Source organism: Miniopterus schreibersii, assembly GCF_964146895.1.
Source record: "Miniopterus schreibersii genome assembly, chromosome: 7".
NCBI classification, from domain to species: domain Eukaryota; kingdom Metazoa; phylum Chordata; class Mammalia; order Chiroptera; family Miniopteridae; genus Miniopterus; species Miniopterus schreibersii.
In genome coordinates this window covers 69,337,257-69,350,981 of record NC_138108.1, presented here as the reverse complement: position 1 = coordinate 69,350,981, position 13,725 = coordinate 69,337,257, and the positions used below count along the sequence as shown (strand labels likewise).

The 13,725-nt window shown below is 36.3% G+C and overlaps 1 protein-coding gene across 3 annotated transcripts in view; it reads left to right on the top strand.

Moving 5' to 3' along the window:
* RAB3GAP1 (RAB3 GTPase activating protein catalytic subunit 1) overlaps positions 1-13,725 on the top strand; it is an 87,356-nt gene that overhangs the window by 62,715 nt on the left and 10,916 nt on the right. For all 3 annotated transcript variants that reach the window (XM_081143005.1, XM_081143004.1, XM_081143006.1), the window contains exons 14-18: positions 541-630; positions 1,437-1,609; positions 2,831-2,885; positions 3,130-3,501; positions 10,171-10,308. In XM_081143005.1, coding sequence (XP_080999131.1) covers positions 541-630; positions 1,437-1,609; positions 2,831-2,885; positions 3,130-3,501; positions 10,171-10,308 — 828 coding nt within the window. The remainder of the gene's footprint in view (positions 1-540; positions 631-1,436; positions 1,610-2,830; positions 2,886-3,129; positions 3,502-10,170; positions 10,309-13,725) is intronic.

Here is a 13,725-nt window from a genome sequence, read left to right as displayed (position 1 = left end):
AGAAAAGATCCACTGGTCGTTACAGGTTTAGACTGCTTCCTACTTTCTAGGGGTGTCTCATAAAATGAAGTTATGTGTCTTAAATATCATACTTCTGTTATTTCGTATATGAAAACCTGTGGGTAATATAACTCTACCGTCTCATGAGTATATGGGTGTTTTAAATTTTTCTTTTATAGGTTTGTCAATTTTATAATATTAACACTTTTTAAAAACTTTAATGTCCTTGGATGAGCCTTCATTCATGGTGAAGAAATTTTGGTTTTGCATTCTCTTTAGTTCACAGAACCAGCTGGTTACTATTAAGAAAAACCTCTGGTTTTTAAAATTCACTTGTCACTAAAACTCTGTATTTAAAAATATATATATATATTAGGAAAAGCTTGAGAAAATGTAGAACCAGCTGGCCAATACAATAAGAAGATTTTCATTGTTTTAACAGCAAAATCATTAAAAAGTCAAATAGTGCCTGTATGAGTAACAAAAATCAACAAATTAGGAAATTTGGTTGACAATGTGGTTAATTTCTTTCTCCCTAAGTTTTTATTCCCTGATGCTGCGTCTGAGAAATCATTAGATGGATCTTCTTCCACAGACAACGATAATCCTCCATCAGAGAGTGAAGAATATGTAAGTTGATTAAGTTGATTTGGAATTCAGTGATTAAAATTTGTAAGGCTTTGCTATATTTCTAGTTTATAGCATAAGGATCTTTTTATTTTAAAAATCACCTTAGGAAAACTTGAGTGGAGGTCATGGCCTCCACTCAGAAAATGACCTGCTATAGAGCATTGACATGTTTTGAGTAGCAAGAACTTTTCTAGTAACACTGGAAAAAAAAATAACAAATATACTGTGCGTGATTATGGGATTTCCCTCATTTTAGACTTATCGTAAATCATTTGTTTTGCAACAGATTTGTTCCTGTATTTCAAACTAGGAAGTGAATGAAAAACTCTTTAAAGAAGTAAAATATGTTAAATTTTCATGTTTTTCTTATCCAGGTCTTTGGTAAATTGTGAAATGAGAGTTTGAATGACAGATATAGAGAGATATCAATCTTTTAAAGCAGTTACTGTTATATTTCAATCTGTACAGTTCTGAGTTTATGTTTTTGGTTTTGACTATTTTTAATTAAAAGGTTTTTAAAGTAACACATGAAATATGGAATACATCTTGGAGATTCCACAGAAAAAAATGAAACTTGTAACTTCAGCCTCTCCAAACTAGAGCTTCACTTTTTTGATCCTTGTAGAAATCTTGAAAACATGGAACTGCCTAAGAACAATTTAGGCAGTAATGTATTAGATATTGATAAAAGCTAGCTTTGGTAGGATAGATTAATTTTAGTATTAAAATCTCTGCCCACACAGTTTTTGATTATGTACATAAATATGTTAACAAGTTTTACTTTATTTCTATTCTGTTAAATTTAGAATCTCTACAATCAGTTCAAATCTGCACCATCTGACAGTTTAACATACAAATTGGCTTTGTGTCTTTGTATGATCAATTTCTACCATGGAGGATTGAAAGGAGTGGCACACCTCTGGCAGGAATTTGTTCTTGAAATGCGTTTCAGATGGGAAAACAACTTTGTGATTCCAGGGTAATAATTTCAATATTCAGTTGTATGGTTAGGACTTTTGTTTGTTGGCAGAATTTGACGTTTGAACCATTAATTCTCGTCTAGGAAATCTGCCCTAAGAAAATGGTAAGAAACTTTGGACATGATTTATGTTCAGAGTTGTTCACTGCAGCAAATTTATAATAGGGAGGGGGAAAAAGGCGAAACAGCTTAAGCAGCAAACATAAAAGAGTGGTTAAATAAATTATGATATATCTCTACAATGGAAAGTTATAGATCCATTACAAGTTTTCCCCCCCCACGAATCTCTAATAACACTGAAAGTGATCCTCATTTTTGTAGTAGAGTATCATATTGCATATACCGAGCACTTTCAACTATGCTAATATATAATATTAATACAGCCAAATAAATGGAAAGAAATATAGCCAAATATCAACAGTAGTTTTCCCAGGTGTGAAGTTAATTTTTATTTTGTTCTTTATACATTTGTGTATTTTCTAAATTTTATGTAGTGAACATATATTTTTAGAGTTGGAGGGAAAGCATCTCTGTGAGTTCATAAGTTCAGATATTAAACATTACTTGTTTGTGTGTGTGTAGTTTATATTGACATTTCACTTAATCACGTAGGAGAGTTTAGTTAGCATAAATGTCGATATTGCGTAGGTTACTGCTCATCTACCCTTGCTAAGGGAGGAGACTCATGATATGAGTAATATAAAATGATGACTAATCCAAAAATGCTTACTCATGTCATTGCTAGTCTCCACTTAGCTGAATTCTCCCTTTGCTGATTACTGAGAACTTAGTGGTTTAGAATTAGAGGCAGCCCAGGCAAAAGAGAGATTAATGGTTTTTATATTGAGAATCTACTATAATAATTGAGAACTAAAATAGTAGTCAAATCTACTTTGTAAGGTGTGAAATACTGTATGCTAGCTACTTCCTGGGGTAGATTTAGAGACTTTCTAAGTTTCTGATAGCTTGGGAGCTATCACTACTTTACTCTTAAGCTTTGAAATATCTATTATACTTGCTGTTGTTGATTTGTGGGCTAGCAGAATAAAATAAATTCTGATCTTTTAATCTCATTTGCTCCATCTCAGTTACCTTACATATATAACTCTAGTTTTGATTTCTTATCAGTATAGCAAAAATTTGTGGTAGTATAAAAACTATGCATATCTGAAGCAATTTTACTAAAACTAATCTTCCTTTTCCCACTGCTTTATTTGATAGATTAGCAAGTGGACCCCCAGATCTGAGATGTTGTTTACTACATCAAAAACTACAGGTAAAGATTTTCCAATGACAGTATATAAATGTGATCTTGAGTCAGTTGGAGCTTAATTCTAGTGCTAAATTTAAGTATGAATTATAGGCTATTCTATTTGTGCTGCTGCAGGTTACTTGAAATCACTGTCATTCACAACAATGTCTAGGAAAAGGAAGGAGAATGAAAATTAAATATTCAAGCCGTGGATAGATTTTTACTTTACTGTAACTAATTCAAATATGCATATTTCTGTTTTCTTAAGATGTTAAATTGTTGTATTGAAAGAAAGAAGGCACGTGATGAGAAGAGAAAGACAAGTACTTCAGATACTGTGACTAATACATACCCAGGGGATGCTGGAAAACCTGGAGACCAACTGGGGCCAGATAATGTGAAAGACACAGATAAGGAGAAGACAGAGGTGGGGAAGTCTTGGGATTCGTGGAGTGATAGTGAAGAAGAATTTTTTGAATGCATCAGTGATACTGAAGAACTTAAGGGAAATGGACAAGAGAGTGGCAAGAGAGGAGGACTTAAGGAGATGGCAAATTTAAAGCCAGAAGGACGACTCTACCAGCACGGGAAACTTACACTGCTGCGGAATGGAGAGCCCCTCTATATCCCAGTAACCCAGGTAGGGCATAGACTTAAAGTCGTACTTTTAAAAAATTTGTTGTTTATATAACTTCATCCTATGGAGATGATTGCTTTGGATAGGAGCAGTTCTTTAAACAGTCTGTGTTCAGAAATCCAAGATATGAAATCTAAATAAACTATTGAGGCTTTTAGGTCTGCCATTTCTCAAATTGAGAAATGTTTTGAAGTTAAGTAGATAGTAGCTCATTATGTATAAAGTGATCTATTATTTCGTGTGTTTTTTTTTTAATTTTATTATTGTTTAAAATATTACAGATGTCCCTTTTTCTCCCCAATGACCCGTTCCACCCCGTTCCTTCCCCCTCCCCAGTCCCTGTCCCCACCATTGTCCATGTCCTTGGGTTGTGTATATATGCACATAAATTCTTTGGTTACTCTCTCCCCCTCCACCCACCCGCCCTCCTCCATCCCTCTGACATTCATCAGTCTCATCTATGCTTCCATGTCATTGAATCTATTCTGTTCATCAGTTTATTAAGTTCTTTAGATTCCACGTATAAGTGAGATCATGTGATACTTGTCTTTCACTGCCTGGCTTATTTCACTTAGCATAACATTCTCCAGGTCCATCCATACTGTCCCAAAGGGTACGAGGTTCTTCTTCTTTACAGCTGCATAGTATTCCATGGTGTAAATGTCCCACAGCTTTTTTATCCACTCATCTACTGATGGGCACTTGGGCTGTTTCCAGATCTTAGCTATTGTAAACTGTGCTGCTATGAACATCGAGGTACATATGTCCTTTCTGATGAATGTTTCATGTTTGGGATACATTCCTAGGAGTGGAATCACTGGGTCAAACGGCAGCTCCATTTCTAATTTTTTGAGGAAGCTCCATACTGTTTTCCATAGTGGCTGCACCAGTCTGCATTCCCACCAGCAGTGTACTAGGGTTCCCCTGTCTCCACCCCCTCGCCAGCACATGTTGTTTGTTGATTTGTTGATTTATTATTTCTTAAACTGAGTGGTGAGTACTTGGGTGTTTAAAAAAAAAAATCCAAAAATATGGAGGGGAAAGAAAAGTAAAAATCCTTTAATTATATGATTAGTTTCTGTTAGTTCAAAAATGTAGTTTGAGGCCATTTTACACCATTATGAATTGTACAGCAACAACTCAACACCTGAGGAAGAATAATAGTTTTTGTTGGGTCATAGCAAACTAGATAGTAAGGTTCTTATGCTCCTGGTACTTATACTCATATTTTATTTAATTTTTATAAGTAATTGACACACCCAGTCATATAAATTTTTGCCAATATGACAGGCAAAACTAGTATCTCTGTTTTAGATTGTATTTCCCTGGTTTTTGATGAACCTAAGCATCTTTAATATGCTGTTAGCCACCCTTTCCTCTGGCTTGCCTATCATTTTTCTTTAAGTTAGTCTTGTTTTTTGGTGTGTGTTTTTTTGCTGTTGTTAGTCCTCACCATTAATTTTAGTTTTTAAAGAGAGTGGAAAGGAGTGGGGGAGAAGAGAGCGAGAGCAAGAAACATTGATGTGAGAGAAACACATCAATTTGTTCCCTCCCACAAGCACCCTGAACCAGGGCCAGGAATTGAACCGGCAACTCTTCTGTATGCAGGCCGATGCTCTAACCACTGTGACACATGGGCCAGGGCACTGTTTTGTTCTTATTGGTTTATGAGTCCTTCATAGTTTAAATATAAATCCTATTATATTTATTGTATATGTTTTCTCCTAGTCATTTGAAAATGTATATTTATTTACTTACTGAGTTATAAATTAATAAAGTATATAAATCTTAAGTATATAGATTGGTGAGTTATTTCATATTTAAAAACCCATGTAACTACCACCTAGATCAAAATATAGAAAACTCCTGTTCTGCTAGAACAGTACTGATTGATAGAACTTTCTATGAAGATGAAAGTTTACATTTTCTGCTGTCCAATACTATAGCCATTATCCATATATGGCTTTTGAGTGCTTGAAATGTGGCTAATGCAACTGAGGAACTGAATTTATTTTATTTTATTTAAATTTTAATAGCAAGATATATTGGATAGCATAGCCCAGCACTCCTCTTCAGGGAACTGTTTTTCTAACTTTCATCACTATAGGTTAGTTTTTGAGCCTCATAAATAGAATCACACTTTGCTTATCACTCTTTCATATATAACTGGAATCATACATTGTGTACTTCTGTGTTGAGCTTTTTTTATTTAACTACCGTCTGTGAGATTCATCCATGTTGTTGCAGATATTGGTATGTGTGCGTGTTTATTACTTTGTAGTATTCTATGAATATGCAATAATTTGCTCATCCATTCACCTATTGATGGAATTTGACTTGTTTACAGTTTGAGCTATTATAAATAAGTGAATATTCTCATATAGTGACAATAGACACTTTCAGAGATATTCCTAAGAGTAAAATTGTTGTATTATATGGTAGAAATATGTTTTAGCTTTAGTAGATACCACTGTTTTCCATAGTGGCTGCACCAGTCTGCATTTCCACCAGCAGTGTAGGGTGCCCTTTTCTCCACATCCTCGCCAGCACTTGTTTGTTGATTTATTGATGATAGGCATTCTGACAGGTACGAAGTGATTCCTCATTGTAGTTTTAATTTGCATCCCTCTGATGATTAGTGACATTGAACATTTTTTCATATTTCTCTTGGCCATCTGTATGTCCTTTTTGGAGAAGTGTCTATTCAGGTCCTTTGCCCATTTTTTAATTGGGTTGTATGTCTTCCTGGTGTTGAGTTGTATGAGTCCTTTGTATATTTTGAAAATTAACCCCTTATCAGATGTATCATGGCAAATATGTTCTCCCATAAGTGGTCTCCTTTCTGTTAACTTTATTATCCATGCTTATATTGTTTCTTTGCCAAGTATCTATCATTTAAGGGATTAGATGTTTTGTTTGACAGGCCTTATGCTTTTTGCTTTATTCTTTTAAAAGTAGCTTATATTTTAGGTATTTTATCGCTAAATTTTAGTATTAGGACAGAATCTTCTAATGCTAAAAACAAAATGTATTTTTTTCTTATTTTATTATGAAGCATGCAGTTGGTATTGCGGTCTTGTGGTATAGACCTGGGTTTTGGGATCTGGTAGAACTAGATTTATATCCTGGCACCACCGCTTATTAACAGTATTGCTAGCAAAAGCTATGTTTTCTCTCTGAGCCTCTTTTTCTCTCTTAAAAAAATAGGTTACTTTGTAGTTTCTAGAATTTTATGTAACTGCAGTTTGGTTTTTTATTTTTGGTGTGGTAATTTTTTAGCACAATTATTTTATGATTCACACATAATGTTCAGTGTGTATCAGTAATCATTTATTGTTATTGCTTAGTAATGTTCCATTGTATGGATATATCACAGATCATTTATCCTTTCATTTTTTGGTGGATGTTCCAAAAAATGGGCATAAGAAAACTTTTGGGAATGATGGATATATTCATTATCTTGATTGTTTCATGGGTGTATATTTAGCAAACTCTTTAAATTATTGTATGTTGAGCCCTGGCCAGTGTGGCTTAGCTGGTTGGAGCGTCATCCTGTACTCCTAAACGTTGCAGAGTTGATTCCTGGTCAGGGCACATGCCTAGGTTGCAAGTTCAGTCCCGGTCAGGGTGTGTAGGAGTGCATGTGGGAGGCAACTGTTTGATGTTTCTCTCTCACATCAGTGTTTCTCTCTCTTTCTCCCCCCCCTTCCTCTCTCTCTAAAATCAATAGAAACATATCCTCAGGTAAAGATTAAAAAATAGATAAATTATTATATGTTGGTTATAGTTCAAAAAAGCTGTTTAAAAAGTTAAATTGTCATATGGTGAATGATTGACAAGAAGAAGAAAATGAAGTATTTCTATCTTGTTCTAATGTATCTCCAGTTTTAAAACCTTACCTACTTGTTTAATAAAACAATATTAAATACTTTAAAAGCCACTACTGGTGTATATTACTCTGGGTTGTTCAGGATTAAATCACATATCATATTTAAAAGCATTTGTCAGGTAAATGTTCAACAAAGTTAATTTTTCATATTCTTTCTCTTTCTAAGTTTTAATTAACAGCACTCCCTATTTCTAATGATCTAGTTGCAGATTGTCTTTGTTTGATTGGGTTAATAAAGAGCCCAAAAAGGTGGTCCTGGAAGTTCAAGTTTTATTTTTTTTCAAAAGGCTATGCTTCTCTCATTTGTTTCAGATGCTTCAGTTTCCACATTTGAATTTATAATCTAAATCTGAAATAATTTAAACCTATTATTCTCTCAACATGTATCCTTTGTATTATGAAATTAATTTTTGTATCTTACCTTTAGGAAATCAGAGCAAGATTTAGTCCATTTTACTTTCTTACCTTAAAGTTAATCATATTTAAATTATAACCATTATATATGTGCTCATATAAAATGGTTGGAATTCAAAAGGATCCCAGCTAAAACCAGTATAATTTCAAACTTTAGAAGTTACCTTAAAATGTCCCATTAGTCAGTTGCCCACTTCACACACACAATTATATAGGTCCTTGCTTCATAAGAATTCAGACACACTCCCATAGTCCTTATATGTAGACTAAGTCAACCTAAAATGTATGGCTAGGAAAGGCTTAAAGAGTTTGTCCAATACTCTAGAGCCAGGGCTAGCTAGGAGAGATATCTGTGGAGAATCTGTCAGAGCAGGAGTCCTTAGCTAGTGGATTGGAACAAACCAGTAGTTCTCAAAGTCAACATCAGACAGATGTCTTAAGTTTGCTGCTTGGTAGTTTTTCCACTTGATGATCTTGGGCAAGACATTTTATCTCTGCACTTCAGTTTCATCACTTGTAAAACTCCCTGACCACCTCTCAGTGATCATGAGATCATGTATATGAGAAAGCTTCGGGCATATTCAGAAGATGTATATATGAAAATGTATGGTCCTGCCCCTTGGCATGGCTCAGCAGTTGAGCATCAACCTATGATCCAGCACATGCCGGGATTGGCATCTATTAAGCATGTGCCAGGATTTCTTCTTCGCAACAGTGAGTCACAGAATGCTTCAGTGATTGTCCAAGGTCATAGAGCTGGATTCATACACAAGAATGTTGCTTCTAGAGCCCAGACTCTTAACCATACTGTCAACCCTCAGTATCAATGTGAGACTTTAAAAGTGATGCATTATTCATTGTAGAGAAAACAAAAACTTATAATTTTATAATCCAGAGATAATCACTGTTAGAGCAGTTCCCTCCTGTTTTTTCTATATCAAACCATTTCCCTGTTACTGTATGTTCAGATTCTTTCCACTTTTACACTATTATCAATACTGCTGCAGTGATATTGGAAGTGGAATTATTGGATCAGAGGATATGGTCATAAGTGCTTGCCATGTATTGATTGCCAGATTGTTGTCTGGAAAGGCATATATATTATATTATTTTCCACAGTGTTTGAAAGTACCCCATTTAGGTTTGTTTAAAAAATTAGGATGGTAGAAGAAAAAACTTACTTTTGTTTGTTGCTCTGTGTTTTGAATGTCATAGCTTTACTGTGCTCCTACTTTATTTCTGACAAGTAGTTGTGAAAATTACTTATCTTCAAGGCAGTAGTTCTCAAGTGGGAAGTGATTTTGCCCCCAGGCACATTTGGCAATGTCTGGAAACATTTTTTATTGTCAAGAGGTGTAGTGGTCCTATGGGCATCTAGTAGATAGAGGCCAGAGATGCTGCTAAACACCCTACAATGGCATAGGAGAGACCCCATAACTAAGAATTATGCAGTCTAACATGTCAGTAGTACCAACGTTAAGAAACACTGGTTTATAGTAAGCTCCTGAAATCTAGAAGAAATCTATTGACAACTGCTCTGAAAACTTCTTCATCTTACCCCATTATCTAAGAAAAGAAAAGTTTAGGTTTTTTCTGGCTTTATCAGCAAAACAGGCGAGGTTTATTTTGTTGGTTTCTGGATTGTTAAGTTCTTCATATTTCACATATAAAATCTAACGGAATCAGTTTTCAGAGAACTTTCCTAAAGCCCTTTGAAAGTTTTGAAATGTTTTTGTCACTCTTTTAATGATTCGACAGTGTATCCTTTAGATTTGCTTTAGCTGCTTTTTTTATTTCTAAAATATATACTGTCTCTGGTTCCCAAAACAAAAAACGCACAACTTCTTATGGGAATTAGTAATTAGAATGTCTTTTGAACCTAAATTCAAAGCAACTCCTCCAAAATAAAACTTAGTTATTTGGGGACTTTTAGTTGGGGTTCAATTCATTTGCCTTTAATTTTCATATGTATCAATTTTCTTCTCTTATTAGCTATAATAAAAACCTTATTGCAATTAGTATAACATATATGAAAAAATCATTAGGACTTTATTTCTGTGTCATTAATAAGCAGGAAATGTTCACTGCTCCCAAATTTCTCCACCTTTGAGCCATTAGTCTTCACCAAGGGGAACGTGATAATCTTATCTGCTGGGGTTAGGGGAGACACTGAATATCATATTTATTCTTACTAATTTGTTACATTTCTATGTAGTTTCCAAAAAACCTGTGAATTTCTCTGAATTCTTTTAAAATACATATCTTGGAACTGCTAGAGCTAAAATAATTGTTGTCTTTATTCTATTTTTATAGTTTTTCTTTGTCTGCACAAAGGCTGTTGGTGAGCTTTGTCCTTTTGTGCTTCACAGGAACCAGCACCTATGACAGAAGATCTGCTGGAAGAGCAGTCGGAGGTTCTAGCTAAATTGGGTACATCAGCAGAAGGGGCTCACCTCAGGGCACGCATGCAGAGCGCCTGTCTGCTTTCAGATATGGAATCTTTCAAGGTGGGTCACACTGTCAGAGCTCAGGATTCTATTGTGAGTTATTCTGGGACAAAGCTGTGAAAGTCACTCAGTAAAGTGGTAGGAACACCTGAATGTCTTTTTTATTAAATGTTTTAATTTCATTAGTAGTTAATAACACCCCACTTCTATCCCCTAAAGGTTGTATTGAGAGTTGATTCTTAAGTTTAAAAAAAGAAGAGAAGAATCTTTGAATAATAGTTGAAAGTTGAAACTTGAATAATTTTTATATGTGCACTGGGCTGTCTTCCTCCTTTGTGTGTGTTCAGCCAGTATCATGCAAGGCTTTTAGGAAACCCTTAGGATTTAACATGGATTCCTTGTCCAACCAACCTTTGATATCCTACTGTGGGACTTGCACTGTGATTAGATAAGTAAGAAATACAATGTTTACCCTCAGTTACAGTCTACTGAGGTAGTAGGAAGACAATGTGTAAGTAATTATGTGATGAGTTCTCTTATGAAGCCAGGTCTAAAAGGTGACTGGCTCTACTGAGTGGGTCATGGAAGGTTTCTCAGATGAGCCACCAGTTAGGGTGAGTAGGCATTTGCTACCTAGAGAAGACTGTTTTAGGGTTAAATATAGGCCTATATCTAGACTGTAGAGAATTCAGGGAATGGTGACATTTGGGTTATTAGCTAAAAAACCCAGGGATGAAAAACAGTCTTTTATTATTATTATTATTTATTTTTGAATTCTGGCAAATCTATGTTTTTTGTTTTAAAAAAAGAAACAAGTTGTAGCCCATAAGGCAACAACGCTTCCCTTTCTACTGCTGACCCTCTGAACTGTCTCTCCCTGGCCCAGACTTTCTGCCTTACCCTGCTGCTACCCTGATGGCCTCCAAATCACAAATTGCATATCCCTACCAGGTCTTGCTTCTGTGCTTTGTCGGCCAGCCTGAGTTTTGAGTTTTTACAACATAAACACCCCCATGAGAACCCATGCCACTTTCATCTTCACTGCTAGCAGATTTGTGACAACAAAAGGGAGCCTGTCTATTCCCTGCCTATTTCTCCCATATTTACTAAAAGAAAAAATCTTTAATAAACCTCTTAACAGCAGCATGTTTTCCTTAGAGACTAAAAAGATAAACAAAATCTGTGAGTTATTTTCTGCTGTGAAATACGAAAGAGAGATGTATTGTTTTAAAACAAATAGCCATGGGGATGGGGGAGTGGGTGGGGAGAGATTAATCAAAGAACTTATATGCTTATAGTCATAACCCATGGACACAGACATTGGTATGGGGAAGGCCTGGGGGTGGGGTGGATGCGGGGTAGAGGGGATCAATGGGGGAAAATAGGGGACATCAGTAATACTTTCAACAATAAAGGTAAATTTTTGAAAAAAAGTTAATACAGTGAATAAAGACCAGTCAGTTGGGCCCTGCCCGGTGTGGCTCGGTTGGGCATCATCCTGTACACCAAAAGGTTGCAGGTTCGATTCTGGTCTGGGCACATACCCAGGTTGTGGATTAAATCCCCGGTCATGGCACATACAGGAGGCAACCTAGTGATGTTCCTTACGTTGATGTTTCTCTCTCTCTCTCCCTTCCTCTCTCGGAAAAATAAAATAGAGAGAAGGCAGTTGGCTCTCAGGGTATGTGTTTAAAAGGTAGATAAGGGAATTGGCTTAGGAGGTGTGTGCACAGTAGGAAGTACTAGCCTGCCCAGCAGCTGGGGTTTTTTGGTTTTGTTTTTGTTTCTTTTAATCCTCACCCAAGGATATGCCCTTACTGATTTTTTTTTTAGAGAGAGAGAAACATCCATTAGCTGCCTCCCATACCTGCCCTGACAGTGGGGGGGGGGGGGGGCAGGTGGGGTGAAACCCTCAACCTAGGTATGTGCCCTGACCGGGAGTCAAACCCACAACCTTTTGGTGTATGGGATGATGCTCCACAACTGAGCCTTCTGGCCAGGGAACCAGCAGCTGTTTTTTATCTGACCTCTGTCTGCCTTTGTATTCATCTATACAGTGTCCTTGCAGAGGCAGGTACAGAATGAAATTCCAAATTGGAACTGTAAAAGTTTTTCCCCATAGAAACTATTGGCCCCTGATGGTAAGGTCCTATATAATTCCTTTAACACTGCACTTCAGCAAAATGAGAGTTCATTAGACTCTTAGATTAACCTGGGCTCCTCCAAATCTCTTAATCATAAAATAGACAGTATTTCAGATAGCCTTTTTACACATCTGTCCCTATGTAGGAATCAGGTAATACACTTAAGGAAATATGTAGTCACTCTAAAGTAGATATGGTTGCCTCTCCTTTTTGTGTAGGGATGACTTGCTTTAGTGGCCTTTGGGAGAGTCCCCAGAGCTTTGGATGAATGCTGATATGTACCTGAGGTGCCTAAACCTTACAGTTCCAGAAGGGCAGTGTCTATTCTTAAGCACGCTCGTGGAGTATGTACCTGGAACAGAAGAACAAAGATGAGCCATAGCTGAAGTGAGCCTTGACCTTTTCCTGGTAGCTGTTTGTTTAGCCTGGTATAGTAAGGACAGCCAGAAGGAAGAATTCTGGTGTGAACTGTCTTTCTTTAACACATTCTGTGGTACAGGAGTTCAGTATTATTTTCTTTTAAGTTCTCTCTCTTCACTCGAGGCCTATTTCTAGGTTCCTAAGATGTTCCCGTGTGGGTATGGCATTGCCTGGTTAATATCCAGATCTTTGTGTATGAATCCTGAAGCATGCAGTAATCATGCTTCATAGCAGTGCTTTGTTGCAGTTCATAGCAGTGCTTTGTTGCCACGGTGCCATAGCCTTTAGGAGTTCTGTTGACTGTCAGTTAAGGACCCACCTCTGATTCCTCATCCCCTCAGGGGATTTCCTAAATTGGTGGGGACGGTTAAGCTGGTAGCCAGTGACCTCAGGGAGGAGGAATTGACAGTTTTGCTCTTTGCTTTAAGACTAGCCATTCCCTTTGTGTTTGTTTGCATTTTGGTCTGGGGTTAATTTAATTAAAGAGAAAGAAAATGGCTTTCTACTTAGCCCTTCTTTGTTAATACTTAAATCACAATTATTTCAGGCAACTAAATAGAGTACTTATATCAGGAAGAGTATGTGTGGTAGAAAATACAACCAAAAGACATGTGTTTAATGTGTGTACACATATCCTGTGGGTATTAGGGGGTGATACATATGCCCATCCTTCATGCTGTGTTGATACATTACTGGACACTTGCAAAGAAGAACTCTGTGCCTTACCACTGACACTGTGAAGCTCTGCCTTTATTCCAGGCTTGAATGTAGAATTGCTTAATGCACCATTGTAAATTCTATAGAATTATCCTCTGAATAAAAATTTAATTAGTTAGATTTCAGAAACCTGAAAAACAATAGTTTGAATTTCAGTTCCTTAACGGCACAAAAGCAATTTATGTGATGGTAATTT